The sequence below is a fragment of the Eutrema salsugineum genome, unplaced genomic scaffold (assembly GCF_000478725.1).
Source record: "Eutrema salsugineum unplaced genomic scaffold, Eutsalg1_0 scaffold_14, whole genome shotgun sequence".
Taxonomy (NCBI): Eukaryota; Viridiplantae; Streptophyta; class Magnoliopsida; order Brassicales; family Brassicaceae; genus Eutrema; species Eutrema salsugineum.
In genome coordinates, this window is record NW_006256877.1 from 2,344,460 (window position 1) to 2,364,587 (window position 20,128).

Here is a 20,128-nt window from a genome sequence, read left to right on the forward strand (position 1 = left end):
GTTTTTAAAATATTTGTAGGTTGCCCCAAAGAAAAAGGGGCGGGTATTAGGGATGGGGTCCATCCGTGATACCCCGAGAGCTACGGCGACTGGTCACGTCCGGTTCCTGGATCCGGTTATCCGCCAGGAGATCAACCAGATGCGGACCCGGTACGAGACGAGGATCGACCAGCTCTACGGTCTCTTCGAGATCATGGGAGCCGACAACCCGGTACTCATGGCGCAGTTGGAGAAGCTGCGGGCTGATGGGGTTGTCGGATCGTCTGCCGCCGGGTCATCCACTAGGACGCAACCGCCGGTGCAGACGGACGAGGAGATGTTCCGATCTCTCGGGGTTGAGCCTCCTAGAGCCGGAGATCAGGCGCCGGCGGAAGCATCAAACCGAAGACCCGGCAAGGAACACGTCCAGGACGATGGGGAGGAGACCGGTGACGGGATCGACAGGATCGACGATTTAGATTTAGATTTAGATCTGTAGGGTTTTTATGTAAATTACAATTAATTTTAATTTCAAAAAATATTTTTTTTTTAATTTTCAATTATATTAAACGTCGTATAATCGTCGTAATAGTTTTATTAAAACCGTCGTACATTCGTCGTAAATATTATGACGAATTTACGACTAAAATGTACGACAACAAATACGACGATTATACGTCCGTGCTTTACGACGATTTTACGACGAAATGATTAAATACTTTACGATTGATTTACGACGATTTATGCGTCGTACATTTTACGACGATCTTACGTCGACCATTAACGACCACTTAACGACGGTGCAGGCGAAGACCAAGTCGACGCAATTCGATGTAAAATCGTCGTGAACTGTACGACGCATTTACGACGATTTTGTTTCCCTCGATGTTACGACGAATCGAAATCGTCGTATATTATACGACGATTTTACGACGATTTTGAAATCGTCGGTAGTCCGTCGTAATAGCCCTATTACGATGAAATAACGACCATTTCGGCCGTTGTAAAATGATGTTTTTCTTGTAGTGAAAATAATATTATATATATCTACTTTTAATATTATATTTTTATGTTATTAATACAGGAAAATATTTCCTACTGATCAAACTTGAAATTGTATCTAATTTTCTAAAAAAAATATTTATGTAAGATCAAACCTTGTGATTGAAAAATATGAAAGACCTAAATAAATTGCTGCTTTTTCATACATTCAAGTTTGGATAACATGATTTTATCAAATTCGTTCATCAAATTGATCAACCACATTTTAGTTAAAACCTTAATATTATTACCCGGCCGGTTGGCTGAATTTTGTGATCTAAGAAATATACAAAAGAGCAAAAATATGATATCACATGAGAGATGTAATGTGATACAACAGCGACTTGTGATGCTAAAAAAGGATAAATATATACATACACACAAAAAGAGAGGCTAGCTACATCGATGAGATGAGTATGAAAACGTCACATTACACGTTCACAAGTTGCACGTGTTTTATTAAATTTGCATAGTTGACGCAAAACGAACACGGCTTAGGACTACAAGGCTCACCAGTCATTTATTCACAAAGCCAACACAAGTTTCAGTATTTTTTGGCCAAGTGTAAATATTCTTCTAATTAGCATCGGATACTGCAGTATACTTTGTAAATGAGAGGAGAAGTAAATTTTCTCTTACACATGTGTTTAATGTTTGCATCTCTCTTATGGAGGACTTGGAGATAAAAACAAAATGATATTGAAGGTTCTTACAAAAAAAATGATATATCACAAATACCAAACCAAATAACATTAATCGTTCTATACAACCCCACCCCTCAACAGAACAAAATATCAACTTCATTTGTGTGATTCCCTTTACTCCCATTGAAACCCACCACCAAACTTTAACCAATTTGACTTAAAACAACAACAACAAAAATACGCAAAAAGACAAACAAATATGCAACAAAACTGCACCAACACAAAATTCACAAAATGTACCCAACCAAAAAAGAAAAATAATCTCCCGACAGCTTCTTGATTGACCAAATACCAAAACCTAAGAACCACATATATGTTGTGTGCATCGATGTGATGTGGGAATTGGGAAAGAAAAGCAAGCGTACCATACTGAATCCCAAAATGGGGCACGGGGTCTTAGACTCGCTGCGACACTCTTTGGCCACGACCCATAGCAGTCTTAGACAAAACCTCTTCAAGATATTCACAACGACCTCTATGGTGATCGATCCATACACATAATTGCCTTATTGCTTCTCTTTTCTCTTCTCCAAGTCCTATCAAAGACTCCTTCATTGTCTCCTTGTCCTTTTCATTTTCTCTTACTTTATCTCCAAGCTTCTTTATTTCTTCCTCTTTCTTCTCCATCTCTTTCTTCATCTTCTCCTTCTCGTGATTCCTCTCTATAATCCAATTCGTCGCAGTCCACAATATTTTCGAGGCCTCCATCACCGTTTTCTCATACTTCCCCTGTTTCTCCGTGAGTCTTCCCGACACTGATTCAAACCCATCTAGTGTTCTGTTCACTTTCTCTGCTATCTCTTTTATCATTCCTCGGTAAGTCTCGTGCGTCACTGTGAGACTTTTCTCAAGCAATGCTTGCTCCTCTAAGTGCTTAGCTTCTTCTCTCCTGAAAGCTTCTTCTTTCTCCGTTAGTACCTGTTCGGTTACCCTCAGTTTCTGGTTCGATAAACGTAGCTTAACCTCGATGTTACTGATCTTCTCCATGAGAGTTTCTATTTCGTCTCCTTTCATTTCCAGCTCATTACGTAAACTCTCCATCGTCTCTTCATGACCTGCAATTGCAGAATCTCTGGATGTTACTTCGTTACCTGTCTCCTCCAACAATCTTTTGGCTTCTTTGTGATCCTCTGTTAGCTTTTCGAGTGTTTCCTCACGTTCTTTGAAAAGTTCGTTGATCTGTTTGTGTTCCTCTCCCAGAGTATTGTAAGCAGCTTCTTGCTCTACCAAAGCTCTTTTGACATCGATGATCTGATTCGACAATTCTGATTTCTCTTGCTTCTCTCTATCAAGCTCTGCTTCGTTTTCGCTCTTCTTCACCTGTAGAGAATCAAGTTCATGCTGCAGTTTGTCGATCTGTTCTGTTAAGGCCATTGTTTCAGCAGAGGTTTCGTTGATCTTATCGCGCATTTGAACGACCTCTTCTGCTTTAATTCTCAGCTCCTCTTCAACCTCACTTCTCTGTTTCTGAAGAGTCTCCAGCTCAACTTCAAGACCATTGAGCTTCTCAGATAAACCGTTTCTTTCTTCTAGAACATTCTCGTGATCTTTGGCCTTGTTTATGATCTCCTCTTTTAGATTTGCAATCTGACTCATATTTCCAGAGATCTCCTCGGACTTCATCTTAAGTTGGATCTCAAGTTCTGCTTTCTGGCTCTCAAGTGAGACCACTTGCTGGCCCAGACCAACGATCTCATCCGTCAAAGCCTTAATCTGCATTGAAGCTTCATCACCTTTGCTCACCATTAGTTTCTCCAACTCTTCCTTTTCAGCAGTCGCTGAATCTAGTCCTGCTCGTACGCCATCGATCTCAGCTGTCAAACTCTCAATTGTGGATGATGATTGCTTCTCGTTATCCTCCAGTTTTTGGGTTAAAGCAGAGAGCTCAGTTCCTCTCTCTTCCATTGTCTTCTCAAGTTCCGAGATTCTAGCAACCTTTTCTCTGATTTGCGCTTCCAGTTGCTCAACTTCAGTGGTCTTGCTTGCAATCTCTGTCTCAAGATCTGTTGTACGGGCACGAACTGACTGTAGCTCCAGCTCGAGGGTCGATACTGTTGCTTCTAGTTCTTTTATTTGCACCTGTGATTTGCTTTCCTTCTCTGTCAGAAGTAAAAGTTCACCTTCTTTCTCAGCGAGCTGCTCTTTCAGTTTGCTTGACTCAGCTGTGAGTTCCTGTAACATGATCTGTACCCTATCAAGCTCGCCTGAAGTATCTGATATTTTAGTGGACATGGTTTTGTTTTCTTCCTCTGCAATCTTCAGACTTCCGCTCAAATCCGAAACCCGCTGTTCAGATGATTTCAACTGCGTTTCTAAATCACTTAAATGGGTGGATGTTTCTCTCTGATGAGTCTCATGGATATCCCTCAAACTGAATATTTCCTTGTCTTTTTCACTGTGGCTCTCTTTTAACTGTCCAGACTCAGACATGAGTTCTTGTATGGTGTTCTCTGCCTGCTTGATCTCATTCGACATTTCTGATATTCGCTGAGATAACATTTTCTTCTCTTCCTCTGCACTGTTCAGGCTCTCGTTCAAATCTTTAACTCGTTGCTCAGCTGATTCCACCACGGCTTCTAGTTCTTTAACCTGACTCGATGAATCTCTCTTATGAGTCTCGTGTACCTCCACCAAACTAGAAAGCTCACTCTCTTTTCGTATGCGTATATCTTTCGACTCTGCCAATTCAGCCGTTAGCTCTTGTACCTTGTTCTGCGCTAGTTTGAGCTCGTCCGTAGTTTCCAAGATTTTGGAGGACATGGACTTGTTTTCTTCTTCTGCAGCCTTCAGACTCGCACTCAAATCTGAGACCCGCTGTTCAGATGATTCTAGTTGAGCTTTTAATTCACTCGCTCGGGTGGATGATTCTCTTTGATGAGTCTCGTGGATGTCCCTCAAACCAGAAAGCTCTCTCTCTTTCTCACCGTGGCTCTCTTTCAACTGCCCAGACTCAGACATGAGTTCTTGGATGGTGTTTTGTGCCTCTTGAATCTCAGTAGAGATCTCTGAAATTCTCTGAGAGAGCTGTTTTTTCTCCTCCTCTGCATTGTTCAAATTCTGTTTCATAGCTGCAACTTGTTGCTCTGCTGATTCCACTACTTCTACTAGTTCTTTCACTCGACTTGTTGAATCTCTCTGATGTGCCTCGTGTACCTCCACCAAATTAGAAAGCTCACTCTCTTTCTCTTTGTGTCGGTCTTTTAACTCTCCCAGTTCAGCCATGAGTTCCTGTATCGTGTTCTGCGCCTGTTCGAGCTTGTCTAGAGTTTCCACATTATTCGAGGAGATGGCTTTGTTTTCTTCCTCTGCAGCCTTCAGACTCAATGTCAATTCTGAGAACCGCTTTTCTGAGGATTCTAGTTGAGCTTCTAATTCACTCGTTCGGGTGGAAGATTCTCTGTGATGAGTCTCATGGATGTCCCTCAAACCGAAAAGTTCTCTCTCTTTCACACTGTGGCTCTCTTTCAACTGTCCACAATCAGACACAAGTTCTTGTATGGTGTTTTGCGCCTGTTGAATCTCGTTTGTAATTTCTGAGATTCTCTGCGAGAGCAGTTTTTTCTCTTCCTCTGCAGTGTTCAGGCTTTGGTTCAAATCTGCAACCAATTTCTCTGATGATTCCACTTGTGCTTCTAGTTCTTTCACATGACCCGATGATTCTTTCTCATGGGTCTCATGTAACTCCACCAAGCTAGAATGCTCACTCTCTTTTTCTTTGTATCTTTCTTTCATCTCTTCCAATTCGGAAATGAGTTCTTGTATGGTGTTCTGTGCCTGTTCGATCTCACCTGAAATCTCCGAAACTTTCAGGGATAGAGATTTATTCTCTTCCTCTGCACTTTTCATACCGCTCGTCAGATCCGAAACTCGCTGCTCTGATGCTTCTAGCTGCTGCTTGAAATTAGAAATTTCATATTTGAGCTGGTCACTCGTTGTTTTCCAATCTTCTGCAAGTTTTTCAGCTTCTTCCAATCTTTTGATACCATTGTCTCTCTCAGTTTGAAGTTGATCTCTCTCTTTTATCATATCTTCTAACTTCTGGTTCAGATCAGTTTCTGTTTTGCCAGCAACTTCCAGTTTCTGATGTAGTTCTCTGCTATCACTCAGCGCTGTTGTCTTTTCGCCCTCTAACTTCTCAGTTTCAAGTTTCAAATTATTGATGATATCTTCTGATTCTTTTAACTTCATCAAAGCTACTTCAAGCTCAGAATTAACTGCTTCTTTTTCTTCCACACTCGTCGTCAACTTCCTTTTCAGATCAGCAATTTCAAGATTCCCAGCTTCGATTTGTTGCTTCAAGCCAGCTGTTATCGACTCAACATCTTTCTCTACTTTTCCATTTCTCTTGGTCTTCCTCTTCGAAGAACGGTCAGAGTCGGAGTCTGAGCTCGATGAAGAGCTTTCTCCTTTTCCGTCAACCTTTTTCTTGATCTCACCAGTTAGATCATCGTACTGGCGATAGAGAGACTGGTACTCGCTGTAGAATTCATTCACTAACTCTGAAACCACTTTTCTTTTAGATTGATCTTCGTCAATGTCTCCACTCTCTACCATTCCCAAGATTTTCTTCACCTTTTCATCCATTTCTGCATCAGATGATGATGGTAATTTTCATGTACAGCAGTTATTAGGAGTTCATTGGACATGTGAAACGAAACTGAGTAGTTTAGGAAAATTACCAGTTTTTGTTCCTTTAAGCATTTCACCTTTCTCATGGTCAAAATGAGGCTCAAAGAAAGACTTCAAGGTTTCTCTAAACCGATGCTTTTTCATATCTTTTTTCTTGAGTTTCTCCGATTACTTGTTCAACCAAATATCATCTATCAAGGCAACTTAACAATAAGAGCTTTCCGGAACCCAATATTCACCTGTGAACCTCCACCAAACACGATCTCTGTCTTTGCAAAATACACAGAGAAAGATATCAGAAGAAATGTTATGACTAGCAAAACCTAGTTAAAATATGTAATATAGTAGACTAAGAACAATCTGGCTGGGATAGAATCCAGATCATAGGTAAGCATCTTTGTTTTCATCAGACAGAGAATATAATAATAGAAGTAGATCATCCTGCAATTGAAACTCTGACAAGGTATACAGACAATAATAGAATTTGTGGACCCCGCAAAGAACATAGATAGATCAAAGATCCAAAACCTTGCATCATTGAATTACTGCTGGTAAGAAATAAGTAGTCAAATTTATTTAATTGTACAGAAGTTACAAAAATAAATAGATAGAATTTAATAAGTATTTTAAGCAATTTGGATTAACGCAAATTCCTTTTAGTGGCGGGGTCTAATTTGGGAATCGAAATGGTATTGGCTAGACAAGAAATCTCATGTGGAGCCACCTCAGCAAAATTTGGAAACGCACCAGAAAGCACATACCTCTAGAGAACAAGAACGATAAAAAGACAGCTATCATATTCATACCTCAAAAATTGTGAGTTGTTACTTTTTGTTCTTATGTTACCTTCAACAAAACTATAAATAATAATAATACAGTTTCACGTATAACAATCTAGATCCGATCATGATTCCCATATACTTAGATTATCATTTTTTAATATGAAAGGAATTTACTACTAGTAAAACGGTAAAACACAGGGAGGAGTTTCTGGTTTCTCTTACTCTTTTTTCTCTCAAACTTGCTTTGAGCTCCACGGAAGATCCAGAATCGATTCAATGGGTTTTTGCCTGTATAGATAAGAGAAACAGATTCAACCGAGAAATTCTTATTCATCTATGGAACCGAAGCTCCAAGACATGAAAAGAAAAAAAAAACTGAAGCTCCAAGACGAACAAACAAGCTCCTTGATTATAAAACCCAATCACTAGTTTATTGGAAAAAAATGGAACCAAATCAACGATAATCGAATTGTAAATGATCCAAACAAAACAATTTGAACAAGAAAGTATCAAGTGAAGTAGATGAATAAGAGAACCAGAAACCTGTAACTGTCTTTAGGGTTTAGAGAAAGCATCTAATCATCCGACGTTCTGTTCATGAATCATGATCCATTGATCTGAAGCTAACAGTCTAACACTATGCAACCAAGGCGTAAACTATAACCGATCGAGGAATCAAGCGACCTAAATACTTCTTAAATCAATAATCTAAACCATTCGGAGAAATCGAAGCCATACAAATCATTTCTATTCCGAGAAATTTTACCTGAATACCGAAGCTCCGGAGATATGAAAACGACGAAACTTATAGAGAAAAATAAAAATAAAAGCTATAAAAAGAAACTCTCTCTCTCTCGGGGTCTCGATCACTATCTCTGTGATTTCAAAGATGATAAGGATTACGAAATTGAAATCGAAGGGAGGGAGAGAGAGAGAGATTTGAAGAAGAAGAAGAAGAAAAAAAGTGATTTGGTTTGGACTTATGGGAGAGAAGACAACAGTTATGAGCAGAACTTTTGTTTTTTCAATTTTCTGGAGTCAGACGAATGAGAGAGAATCTTTTGGAAAATCGTCTTCCACAAACGCTCCTCTCTTTATGAGATTATTACGCTTATGCCACTAGACGCTGTTTCTTTGCTCTTCAAATTCTCGTCAAGCGGTCAAAATATCTCTATTTAACAGATGATTACGCTTTTGCCACTGATGTGTTGTTTTTCTTTTTTCGTCCTTTATAATATTAGCTGATTTTTTTTTTGTGCGTGTGTGGCATGTCTCGTGCCGTAATGAATTGGCGGGGTTCCCGCCTTTTTTTTGGTTCGTTTGGGAAAAAAACTACGCCTTTTTTTCAAATAATAATTAGAAAAACAATTAAGAATACTGATTTAGTTACGTAATCCTAATTTAGGCAGCATGTTTCCATGGATTTTATTAATTTTTTAATTTCCGATGTTCACAAACTTTATTGTGTTTAGAGAGATTTACTGATATGTAGGTAGTTTTCAAAGTTTAATTAATTGTAGTTTGAAAGTGTAATTAGAAGAATGGTACGTACTTTTGGTTTTATTTTAGATTTGATGTGATAACTATACCTTTAGTGAAAGTTATATGATCGATTGGTGGATGGTGGATCATGTATGGTGGATGGTGTTTTGATGGTGTATGGTTAATCGTATATGGTATATGGTTAATAACGATATGAATGGTGTATGGTCCATGATGTATGTATATATCTGTGACCCAGACTAATTAATTTAAATGCTCTAATCTAAAATTTAAAGTATGTTTTTAAAAATTTTATTTTAAAATAAAAATAATACAAAAATTAAAAATTAAAATTAAAATTTCATAAAATATTTCAACTCCATAAACAGTTTAAAAAAATACAAAAAACACAATAAAACTATTTTTTTTTTGTTGAAATATGGTCTTCCTTGCATTTTTTCCTGCAAAATCATTCATTAAACTTTCATAATCAAGTTTTTCAACCATAGTTGTTTCAATAGATAACAAAGGTAGCTCATTTAATCGCTCTTGTGACATGGTAGATTGCAAATAATTCTTTGCCAGTTTCAACTTTAAAAAACTTCTTTCAGCAGTGGCAACCGATATTGGATCAACAATATGTGATAAGCAACTTCTGTATTTTGATAACGGTCCTCTATTTGTTTCAAAAAATCAATCACTTCCAAACTTTATTTGGTATTGATTCTCGGAGAATTTTTAATTCCATAAACAGATCATCACCAAATATGTCTAAATGCACATCATTCGTTAAAGAAGCCTTCAAATTTACACATGATCTCTTCAAATAATTTTTGCTTAAATGCATATCATTCGTTAAAGAAACCTTCAAATTCGCATAAGATCTCTTCAAATAATTTTCGCTTACTGATGTCAGAGGATTTCTGGCTTTGATACCATAAAATAATATGAAATATAAGAAAGATTTCATAAAAATCTGAGTATATTTATTCACAAAAAAATTAATCAAAATATGCCCTCATAAAGTGGATGCTCTAATTTATCGCTTACCTCGCCTATGTTCTGGGTCGGCCCTGTGTATATCTAAAACTTATAACAAGGTAATATAGACATTAATGATTAAACATTCTAAAGTATCTATTGCAGAATTTTCTTTTTTAGAAAAAAAACTACATATTTTTCAAAATAATGTTTGTAAAAGTACCCATGACCAATTTTCCTCTAAAAAAAGCATCTGTTTTTACACCAATGTAACTGATAATAATAAAAGAAAAATCAATAAAGCCTAAAAAGAAATAGAGATGTTAGAAGCTATGTCCATTTTCTCCTTTTGTTTAGTTTGGAATTTTTTAGAGAGAACTATGCCTTGCTTTTCATAGTATTATTAGGATGAAGGCCAAAAGTAACAAAGTAATGGAAATGGAAACTTGCAGGATGTTCACTATTAAAAATAGCTTAAAAGGAATGCAACTAAGGCTTGCTACACAAGCAAGTCCATGCGAAGAAGATCTAAGAAAAGGATGCATCTCTCTGTTTCATTTTCTGCTATTTTGTTTCTTTGAAATTTTATCATAATAATAGCTAGCATCATTTGATGTAGAACTGTTTATTTTTTTTTTTGGTTTGAATAAATTTAACATTCATAAAAAAATGTAGGTTAAAAGAAAAAATAAATATGTTATTTACAAAAACAGATGCATTTACATCAATAGAAAATACTCAAACCTTGCAGCATAATATTTACAATTTTGCAGCAACAAGAAAGTTAAACAAAAAGACCAAATTAGAAGAAGGAGAAGGAGAAGAAGAAGAAGAAGAAGAAGAAGAAGAAGAAGAAGAAGAAGAAGAAGAAGAAGAAGAAGAAGAAGAAGAAGAAGAAGAAGAAGAAGAAGAAGAAGAAGAAGAAGAAGAAGAAGAAGAAGAAGAAGAAGGAGAAGAAGAAGAAGAAGAAGAAGAAGAAGGAGAAGAAAAAAAAGGAGAAGAAGTGAAGTTTAAGCTTGAAGAGCAACCTTAAAAATGGAAGCTTTGAGATCATCATATCGACAACGTTGATAATCCACCAAAACACAGAGTTGTCTTATGGCTTCTCTCTTCTCTTCCCCTAAGCTCAACAACTCGAAATCTCTCTCCTTGACATTAATCTCAAGATTTTTGATTCTTCTCATAGCCTTTGCTAGACTCAGCTTCCCTGTTCCTTCCTCTGCTAGCTTCGCTTCTAGTTTTGATAGCTTCTCCTTAAGCAGAGTCTCTTGTGCTTCTCTGCATTCAAGCTTCGCTTCCAGAGTTTCCACCTCATGCTTCATATTGCTCTTCTTCTCCTGCACCCACTTTCTCGCTGAATCGATCTCTTTAGCTAATCTGGTGACTCGGGTCGTTAGTTCCTCGCCTTGTTCCAGCTTCTTAATTGCCATCTCCGGTCCAGCAAGACCTTGTTCCACCATTTCTTTGATTTTCTTGAATTGGGTTTCAGAGACAGTGAGATCTCCCCTGTTTCCTCTGCTTTGTGTATTGATATAGTTGTTCTTGCTCTCTATGTGTATTTGTTCGGCTACATGGATCCTCCTGTACAGTATCCGGAGATGATCTTCCATTTTCATCCGAAAATCTTCAGCTAACTCTTCCATTTTCTTCCCGAGAAGATTGGTATTCAACTTGGAACCGAATGACCAACGTTTCATTAGCTTCTGTTCCTCTGAGAACTTGTCCATGGAGTCTCTCTGTTCCTTAAGAAGTTTCTGATGATCCTTGATCTCCACTGATAACCTGCAGATGATACTTCATTTTACTCAAACAACTTCAATTGGTAAGCTCATACAACTTCATTTTACTCAAAACAACTTCATTTGGTAAGCTTTTACAGAATCTTGTTCTTTTCTTACCGGTGAATGATACCTTCTTGTTCCTTGATTAGCTTCTGCTGATCATAAACTTTGTTCCTCAAAGCTTCATTTTCCTCAGCAATCTTCATCTCGGCCTTAGCCCGTTCCTCAGTTTCACTCTCCACACGCTTCAGTCGCATCCGCGTCTCCGAAACTTCATTGGTTTTCTTCTCCAGCTGAGATTCTAACTCCTTTTTCTGGTCACGCAACAATGCAGCTTCACCTTTTGTGATCATCATGCCCTTGAAATGTTCCCTGTCCTCGTTTCTCTTGCCTCGGATATCTCCAGCCAACTCCATGTTCTGGTCGCGTAAGAACTCAGTTTCCTGTTTGAGATTGCTGACCTGCCTCTTCAAATATCCGTGTGTTAACTCTGCCTCATGTAGCTTTGTAAGCAAGTAAACCGAGCTGCTCAATGTTTCACCACCGGCACTACTGATCTCTACCTCCTCTGAAGAATAGTAATCCAAATCCGAACTAGACCTCGATGAAGAAGCAGTAACCGGTTTTCCTTTTCTTCCACCAGAAGCAGCCCCTAAATCATTAAACGCAGGGTAAAGCAAGTGACAATGCTCGTGAAGATCGTTCACCATCCCAACAAGCTCCTTCTTTGTATCCTTTGAAATCTTGTTTTTGTTTTGGATATATTTTACAAGTGTAGAAACCTTCTTCTCCATCTCTGCAGCAGATGTAAAACAACATACGTAAAGGAATTCCTCATTTCCTCACAAAACTTAAACTTAAAATAGTTGTAAGTACCTGCTTTCGTCTCCTCCGATTGCAACATTTTTGGTAATTTAGGTTAAAAAATTTGCAGGAGATTTAATCACAGAAATTAAGAGAAGCAGCGAAAGCTAAAAGGAAGCTCTGGAAAAAAAAAAACACAAAGAAACAAAACCAATTCAGTTTGCATACAAAAAAAAATAAAGTAGAGAAATCTTTCACTTCACATGAATCAATGCATTGAGAAAGAAAATGGGAAATTAGCAGTCTTCATCAGTTCCTTTTACCACAAGAAAACCATTAGGGGTTAGAGTGGGCGAATTTGTAAAAGACACGGAAATTAGCAACTTCCTTGTGCATCACGAATCATTAGGGTTCCAAAGAAAATAGATACATTATTTAAAAACGCAGACCTAAATATCATAAACTAGAGAACTATATAGTAGAAAAATAGAGTTAAATGTAACGGAATTTTTGTTTCCTTTATTTTAGTTTTTAAGAGGTTGGAAATTAAGCGAATGTCATAGTCAATCAAAATTAAGAGAGACCCTACATCGAAGATGAGGATTAATGTATATATCGATTTCGTTCCGAAAGATGAAAAACAACAAACTGGGTTCCACATTCCACCAAGCCTCATTGAATTCATTTTCTTACACACTTCCCATAATTTTTCCTGCATTTTCTCGGCAGATTAATTTTTTAAAAATCAAACCAATGCAAATTAGAAGATTCTTACCAGAAAAAACCGGATCGAGAAAATTTATTTCTCCGTCCGGCGGCTGAAGAAGCTAGAAACAAAAAGAAAAAAGAAAAAAATAAATTGTTTTGTTTTTCAAATTTTCCCAAAATTAAAATAAAAAGTTGATAGAGAAGAGTTGAGAGCGAAATGGGATCGGAGTCAGATAAAACGAGAGGTTGTGCGATAAATCTACCTTTTTCATTTTTAAATAATTCGAATTTAAAAGGTTGCTTTTTGGCTTACGAGAGGGAATTCAAAATTTGGCACTACTTGTTATCTAAATGCCCTTCAAGTTTGGTCATTATTACGGAAATAACCAAGCCATGCATGAAGAGTCGCCAATTTCTCGTCCTCGTCGATATTTTGCCGTAAGACGTTGTTGTGATTGGTTCAATATCCACTCATCCAGCTGAAGCTGCAATCATGCCACGTGGGTAATATCATCTATGGCTTGAGCTCCAAGTTGCCAAAGCTACCTCTTTTTCTTCAAAAATTTATTAATTAGGTCGACTTAAGTGAAAAGAAAAGTAAAAACAAAAACAAAAAAATTAGATCGACTTTTCTTACTAAGGCTCTGATTGGTAAGGAGTAATCTTGAGAATTAACAAAAAAATTAATCAGTGGATTGGATAACGAAAAACCAAAAAACTTAATCTGTTGCTCCTGATTAGGTCCTAAACCGTAAAATTCGAACCAGAGCAAAAAAAAAAAAAGAGTTTCCTTGTTCCTTGGATAACTAAAATTACTGCTAAATCAAAACAGATGAGTGACGATGATGTACAGAAGAGATAAACTTAAAAGTAAGAATACAAAACAACAAACTCACAGTTTTGATCTAACTCAAAAAGAACACTTTATTCGTAATCCTCCTCAGGAGAAGCAGCAATTTTCTGCTTCTTCCATTTAAAAGCAGCTTCAAGAATCTTGAGATTCGTTGTCTGCGATTCTTCTGGATATAGATAGTCAATGTATTCTTCATACCTGCCAAGATCCAAACCAATATTTTCACAGTAAGCTTTAGCAATCGAAAAATAAACCAAAAATATCGATAAATATATGTATGCAAAAGCGTACTCTGTAGAGCCATCTTCTCTAGTGATCGGCTTCCTCTTCTTGAGCTTCTTCGGGAGCTTCGATTGAACGATACTAACATCCCCGAGCTTACCAAAGCTTGTCTCCATGTTAAGCCAATCCTCCAAGAGCGTAGCTCGCTCTTCTTTCAGCTCCGGTGTGGAGTCTTTGTAGTATGCATTGGCTCTATCGAAGATCTCTGCGTCGAAGAAAGAAAAAAAAGAAAGAACAGTTAAAAAACATGTCACAAGGAATCTATCAATCATAACTCATATAACATCTAGTTTTGATAAAGTTACCTCTGGCACGTCTGATGCAGTCTTTTTTGAGTTCAATAACATCTTCTTCTTGGTCTTCATCTTCCTCGTCTTCTTCTTGTTCCGCAGCAGAAGCTTCAAACTTTGCAAAACTGACCCACACCTTGTAATGCTTTGTACGGTCCAAGAGTCGCTCATATAAAGCTCGTGTCCTCTCTAATTCCCCTTCTGATATCTCAAAATCAATGTACGCCTGCCACACAAAAACAATATAGAGTTTCAATGATCCAATCGATTCAAAAGGTCTGAGGAAGCTCGCCTTCTTTTAATGTATTAAGACTGAAAAAAGTACCTTCCATAGCAGCTCGGGCATATCAAGAGCAGGCTGAGATATTGCAAGCTCAAAAATAGCTCTAGCTCGTTCGGTTTCAGCAAGAGACCTCTCCAGCTCAGCGAACTTGCTCCAAGCATAGCAATTCTCAGGAGACCACTCAAGGTACCGCTCATATAACTTTCTACACCTATCTATGTTTCCCAGCTGGAGTTCGATCTCAATATATTTCTTGAATATCTGTTTGCAGAGTAAAAAAAAAATCTCACCAAAGTAAGTAAACCGGTGAGCAATAAAAAAAAAAAAATTATTCAAACAAATTTCATGCTCACCTTATCTTTTGGAGCTTTTCCAATCGCATTTCCTAATATCTGCCGAGCACCCGCAAGATTCAATTGTCTGATCTCAAACTGTGCAGCGAGCAACCATATTTTGGCAAAAGAAAATTTGGCGTGGGGGATAAGTTTGAGGCATTCTCTGAAATGTTTGATAAGACAAATACAAAAGAGTCAGTCTAAACTGCCACGAGTGAAACGTAAACGAATGTAAAGTAAACTTCACAAGTTTCAGAATAGGCTTTAAACATACCTGTAAACATCTCGTGTACGCTCCACATCTTCAGCTTCAATCTCTTCATACAATGCATAGTTAATCCTACACCAATTAGCCACATCCGTGTCAGTGGTGAGAAAACAGCAGAACCATTATGCTAACAAAAGACTAAAACCTAACTTTCCAGGGAATGCTATGTTTCAATAGATTTACGATGTGCAAAAACGTAACAAATATCTGCCTAAGACAACCAAACACAAACAGCTCAAGTTACAGGTAACTAAAAACCTAACCTTCTTATGCAAACCATGATCAACATAAACATTATCACCAAAATCAGTATAGGATACGAAAAGAGAAAAAACTCACCAGAGATAGATATATCTTTGCCAGTATCGTTTCTCTTCGGCAGGTGGAACATTAGCAATGGCCCTCTCATAGATTTCTCTGATCCTATCTTTGTTCCCTACGGTCTCTTCTAGCCTAACGTAATCGAACCACGAATCATAGTTCAAAGGGTTCTTCCTCACTTCATCTTCATACTGAAACCTCCTCTTCCCAACAATGGCATCCTCAATCCCTTCCTTATCTCCGTACTGTTTCTCAAACGCCACAAACTTCCTGTACAAATCCTCGGCCCTTCCTTTAGGAATATGATCCAGAGCAAACTTGTAGATAAACCTAGCCCGTTCTACTTCCTTGCACCGTTCTTCGAATTCAGCAAACGCCACAAAGAGCGTCTCAGCTTCTTCGTCGTCTGCAAGCTTCTCCGTTGCTCGCTCGTACACACTCCTCGCACGAGCAACTTCGCCGCCTTTCATCTCGAACTTGGCGTATCGGATATAAGCAGAAACCTTTGGATGGCAAAGAACAAACCTCTCGTAGATGGATCTAGCGCGTTCGATTTCGTTATACCTAAGCTCGAATTTAATAAACGAGAGCCAACCTTGTTGATCCGGTGACCAATTCATCCACCGCTCGAATATCTGTCTAGCTCCGGCGATATTCCCAAGAATCTCCTCCATGTGAATGTACTTGTACCAGAGCTGGTCCACGCGAGGGAGAAGCGTGACGGCTCGATCCCAAACGTTCCTCGCGCTGTTTACAAACTTGTTCTTCATCTCGAACTCTGCGTACTTGAGCCATAGCGTATGGTTCCGGTAATCGCCTTCAATGGCTCGTTCCCACACGCTACGAGCACGAGCGTAATCCTTCTGGGACTCCTCCCACTGCGCGTACTTGACCCAAACTTGGATGTTCCATCTCGCGCGGCGGATCTGGTCCTCGAACTCCTTCCGGCGACGGAGTCTGTAGTCGGAAAGCTCAGTCGAGTCAGTGATTTTCTGCTTAGGTGGACGGATCTCAGCCTCCTGCCTCTCACGAGCTTCCCTGAGAATCTGCTCCGCCGTGATTTGAACCGGCGCCGGCGTCTTATTCTTCACACGTGTTGGCCGTGGAAGCTTTACTTCCGTATCCTTCCGGGTCATGTACCCTAAGGTACGGTCGGAATCTTTGCCGGAGGCCATGACCTCTCGCGATTTGGTTCCTTTGTTTTTTGCTGGGGTTTCTGGTTTTCGGGGAAAAGATGGAAGAAAAAGATTAAACGCAGGGTTACTTAGATAGATGCATAAGAATATATATTGGGCTGTTAATGAGCCTCAATAAGTTGGGCTCATATCTCAATTTGGGCCCAATGTAAATCCACCTATAATGCAATTCAGAGAAATCCTGAAGACCGAAATACCCGAAATACAATTGTCTTTACAGTAAAACATCTATAAATTAATATTTGATAAATTAATAATCACTATAAAATAATAAATTTTTCTGATCCCAAGTCAGACCAATGTAAAAATCCATTAAATTCGATAAAATAGTAAGATACTAATTTTTTTTAAAACCCTTATGTAAATATATGGTACCAACAAAAATATAAATTAATAATCATAAAAATAAGGCAAATATGTCTAAGGCAATCTACTAAAATATGACTCTATTATTGTTTGTCTTTTCTGAAAGTTGGAAACTCGTTGGAGTTCATCTCTAATTTTTCTGATTGCATCAACAACTCCTGGTATTGGCTTCTCAATCTGCATCCAAAAATTGTGAAGAGTTCTTGAAACCAGAATCGCTTCCTTACATGAAATTGTTTCAAAGGTTCTACAGCCTCGTCTTCAACTTCAACATTAAGGACAGTAAACACAATTTCTTCTAAACTCTGAATTTCTGAGCATGTATCATTTTCATCTGGGTAGTCGAGTATGCTGTTGACATCCATTCTATTACGATAACCGATATTATTGATCAAAATTTGAAGTTCATGAATGTCGTTTGATTCATCTTCTACATTCCCTGGTACAACATCTCCTGAACGAATTTTGCAGTGTCGAAAACAATTTGCTATTGTCCCTAGACGAACATTAATTGTCCAAGCCGAGACAGCAAGATTTATAGCATCCAAAACATTGATCTTATCTGGTTGTCCCAACTCATAGCCTTCTAAAATCTCACTGTAAAATCTCCTGCGATAATGCATCTTGAAAACTCTTAGTATTCCAACATCACAAGGTTGAATTTTTGATGTCATATTGGGTGGCAAGAAGAACAGCTCAACACTCTGTAATCCTTCAATATTTCGTGGATGTGCTGGACAATTATCAACCACAAACAAAATTTTTCTACCTTGCATTCTCTTATCAAACCATCGGATTTATTCTTCAAAAATCACACTAGTCATCCAAGCTCTTTTGGTGGCACGATAGTGACAATTCAAATTATCCATGTTGACATTCTTGAAACATCTTGGCTTTGCATATTTTCCAATAATCCATAAAGAAAATATTTCAGACCCATCTTCATTGCAATAAATAACAACGGTTAGTCTTTCTTTGTCTTGCTTTTTTCCTTCAAGTTGTTTTGTAGCAAGAGAATGATCAGCTTGTAATCTGTAAAACAAACCAGTCTCATCCATATTAAAAACATCTTTCATAGGAAACTGATCTATTTTTTCCCTTATAGCTTCCAATTTCTGTTCCATGTCTTGTACATCAACTGAACCACTCTTTCCAAAACGACAAAAAGACTTGATACCATGTCGTGATTTGAATTTTTCAAGCCAACCTTGAGAGAATTGGTGCTCAGAATCTTGTTGAGGGTATACAAGTTTCATTGTATCTTTTGCTTTCTCCAAAATTAGCTCTCCAGTCATGTTCACACGCTTTTGATATTGGAGAAACCACTCAAAAAGAACATTCTCCATCTCTGGGAATTTTGCTGGTTTGTGCCGCTTGATATCTTTTTCTGTTTCCAAGTTGCTCGAAAGATACTCAGCTAATCGTTTGAGTGTGTTTGAGATTATATTTTGACTAATTTTTAGATGATGATGTTTTTCAAGCCACAACTGCAATTCCTTTTGAATGCAAGCTGTATGATCTCTTTTGTACTCACATAATTCTTTGCGTATTTGATATGTCATTGTTGCTTTTGGAACGTCTTTAAGATGGGAAGCCATTGCTAAGTTTGGTGCAAAAGAAAAATATGATGGAATGTTCTAACAAAGACGAACCTAATACTTAATAAAAACCAACGATGAGTACATTAGGGCAATAGAAAAATTTCTAGTTTTTTACATACAAAAGAGGAATATTGTTTTAAGCAATTAAAGGAAAAATGGAATATTGACAATTTGACATGATATGGAATATATTTATATAAACATAAAGTATAATAAAAATTCATATAAAATAAATTTTATGAATAATTATGAAGTTCACAAATATTCATTTTATAAATTAATAATTAATAATTTATAAATAAATTAATATCACGATAAATTAATAAAACAATATTATTAATTTATAGAAAATTTACTGTATATATATTCCAAATTTCTTTTTCATCTATACTGTTAACAAAGTGTTAACTAAATAAACTAATCCTTATTCTGATGATAGGAAAAATCATAAACAAATCATTGAGAATGAGAGTTCAATATTATTATCTTTTATTTATGTGAATTGGAGTCCATTATCGTACATGTTGTTTGCAATCAGGAATTAATGCTATATGGATTCATGTTTCAGGAACGAACTATTAATCTTACTTCTTAAGCACACTTTAACACTTTTAAAGTCACGGAAAAAAACAATGAAAAATGAGCATTTTTACATGGAGCAATCATCTAGTAGTACTGTATAAAATTAAAATTTGAGACAAATTAAAATACTGTCATATATTAATTAAGATTATTAATGCCGTGCGAATGAGGTAACATAAATGTAGAGTAGAGAAAACACACGATCCATAAATATAATTTTTTTTTAATATAAAACATACATATACTAATATACAAGATAGAGAATATATATACATGCAAATATCTGTATTTTTCACTCTTTCACCACCTATATTTATTTATTTATTAAGTACGATGTAATAAGGTTAAGGTTACATGATATTACAACTAGTGCTCCTTCTCCGACGGCCAGAGAAAAGCTCCGATAGCAAACTTCCTCTTCTCGTAAGAATCTCCGATGATCGGCAAGCCATACTCCCTCAAAAGTTGATCCAATTGCCACTCTGGCATTTTCTCATAATCACTCTTTGTATATTTTGGATAATGAAGTGGAATCTTGAAGCAGCTTGATCCATTTTGGCTTGTGTTGTCACCGATCTTCGTTTTGTTCTTCTGATTCTCGCAATCTTGATGATGATTATTGTTGTCTCGGATGGCTGAATTGGAATGATCATGGCTGAATTGGATTCCCATTTTTATATAAATTAAAGGATTTAATTTCTTGACAAGAAAACTAGGGTTTTTTGAAGATTTCAATTAGGTTTTGATGTTTCTTATGTGAAAATGGGGGATGGGTTTATATAGGAGAAATTTGTGGATGGAGGTCAAGAACTTCGTGGGATCATGTAGAAGCACGCACGTACTAGATTTTGAAATTTTCT

General features: G+C 37.3%; 4 protein-coding genes across 7 annotated transcripts; all 4 read right to left on the bottom strand.

Annotated features, from left to right (window-relative positions):
* Positions 1-1,700: 1,700 nt before the first annotated feature.
* LOC18022861 (COP1-interactive protein 1) lies at positions 1,701-8,136 on the bottom strand. Of its 4 annotated transcripts, none has more exons than XM_006405244.2 (4): positions 7,902-8,136; positions 7,358-7,423; positions 6,404-6,618; positions 1,701-6,310 (listed from the first exon to the last, which is right to left on the bottom strand). In XM_006405244.2, the coding sequence occupies exons 3-4, from the start codon at positions 6,495-6,497 to the stop codon at positions 2,121-2,123; spliced, it is 4,284 nt and encodes a 1,427-aa protein (XP_006405307.1). In that variant the 5' UTR covers positions 6,498-6,618; positions 7,358-7,423; positions 7,902-8,136; the 3' UTR covers positions 1,701-2,120. The 4 variants fall into 4 exon arrangements, with proteins under 4 accessions (XP_006405307.1, XP_024014369.1, XP_024014370.1 ...); XM_024158601.1 differs by having other exon boundaries at positions 6,404-6,622; positions 7,902-8,135; XM_024158602.1 differs by lacking the exon at positions 7,902-8,136 and adding an exon at positions 7,679-7,783.
* Positions 8,137-10,551: 2,415 nt separating this feature from the next.
* LOC18022863 (COP1-interactive protein 1) lies at positions 10,552-13,007 on the bottom strand. Its single transcript, XM_006405246.2, has 4 exons — positions 12,959-13,007; positions 12,256-12,363; positions 11,497-12,175; positions 10,552-11,380 (listed from the first exon to the last, which is right to left on the bottom strand). Exons 2-4 carry the CDS (start codon positions 12,281-12,283, stop codon positions 10,609-10,611), a joined length of 1,479 nt encoding a protein of 492 aa, XP_006405309.1. The 5' UTR covers positions 12,284-12,363; positions 12,959-13,007; the 3' UTR covers positions 10,552-10,608.
* Positions 13,008-13,595: 588 nt separating this feature from the next.
* LOC18022864 (crooked neck-like protein 1) lies at positions 13,596-16,764 on the bottom strand. Its single transcript, XM_006405247.2, has 7 exons — positions 15,542-16,764; positions 15,209-15,274; positions 14,953-15,097; positions 14,642-14,860; positions 14,332-14,542; positions 14,036-14,231; positions 13,596-13,942 (listed from the first exon to the last, which is right to left on the bottom strand). Exons 1-7 carry the CDS (start codon positions 16,696-16,698, stop codon positions 13,816-13,818), a joined length of 2,121 nt encoding a protein of 706 aa, XP_006405310.1. The 5' UTR covers positions 16,699-16,764; the 3' UTR covers positions 13,596-13,815.
* Positions 16,765-19,471: 2,707 nt separating this feature from the next.
* LOC18022910 lies at positions 19,472-20,048 on the bottom strand. The gene has a single exon (XM_006405248.2). The coding sequence runs from the start codon at positions 19,938-19,940 to the stop codon at positions 19,635-19,637; it is 306 nt and encodes a 101-aa protein (XP_006405311.1). The 5' UTR covers positions 19,941-20,048; the 3' UTR covers positions 19,472-19,634.
* Between the last annotated feature and the right edge of the window lie 80 nt (positions 20,049-20,128).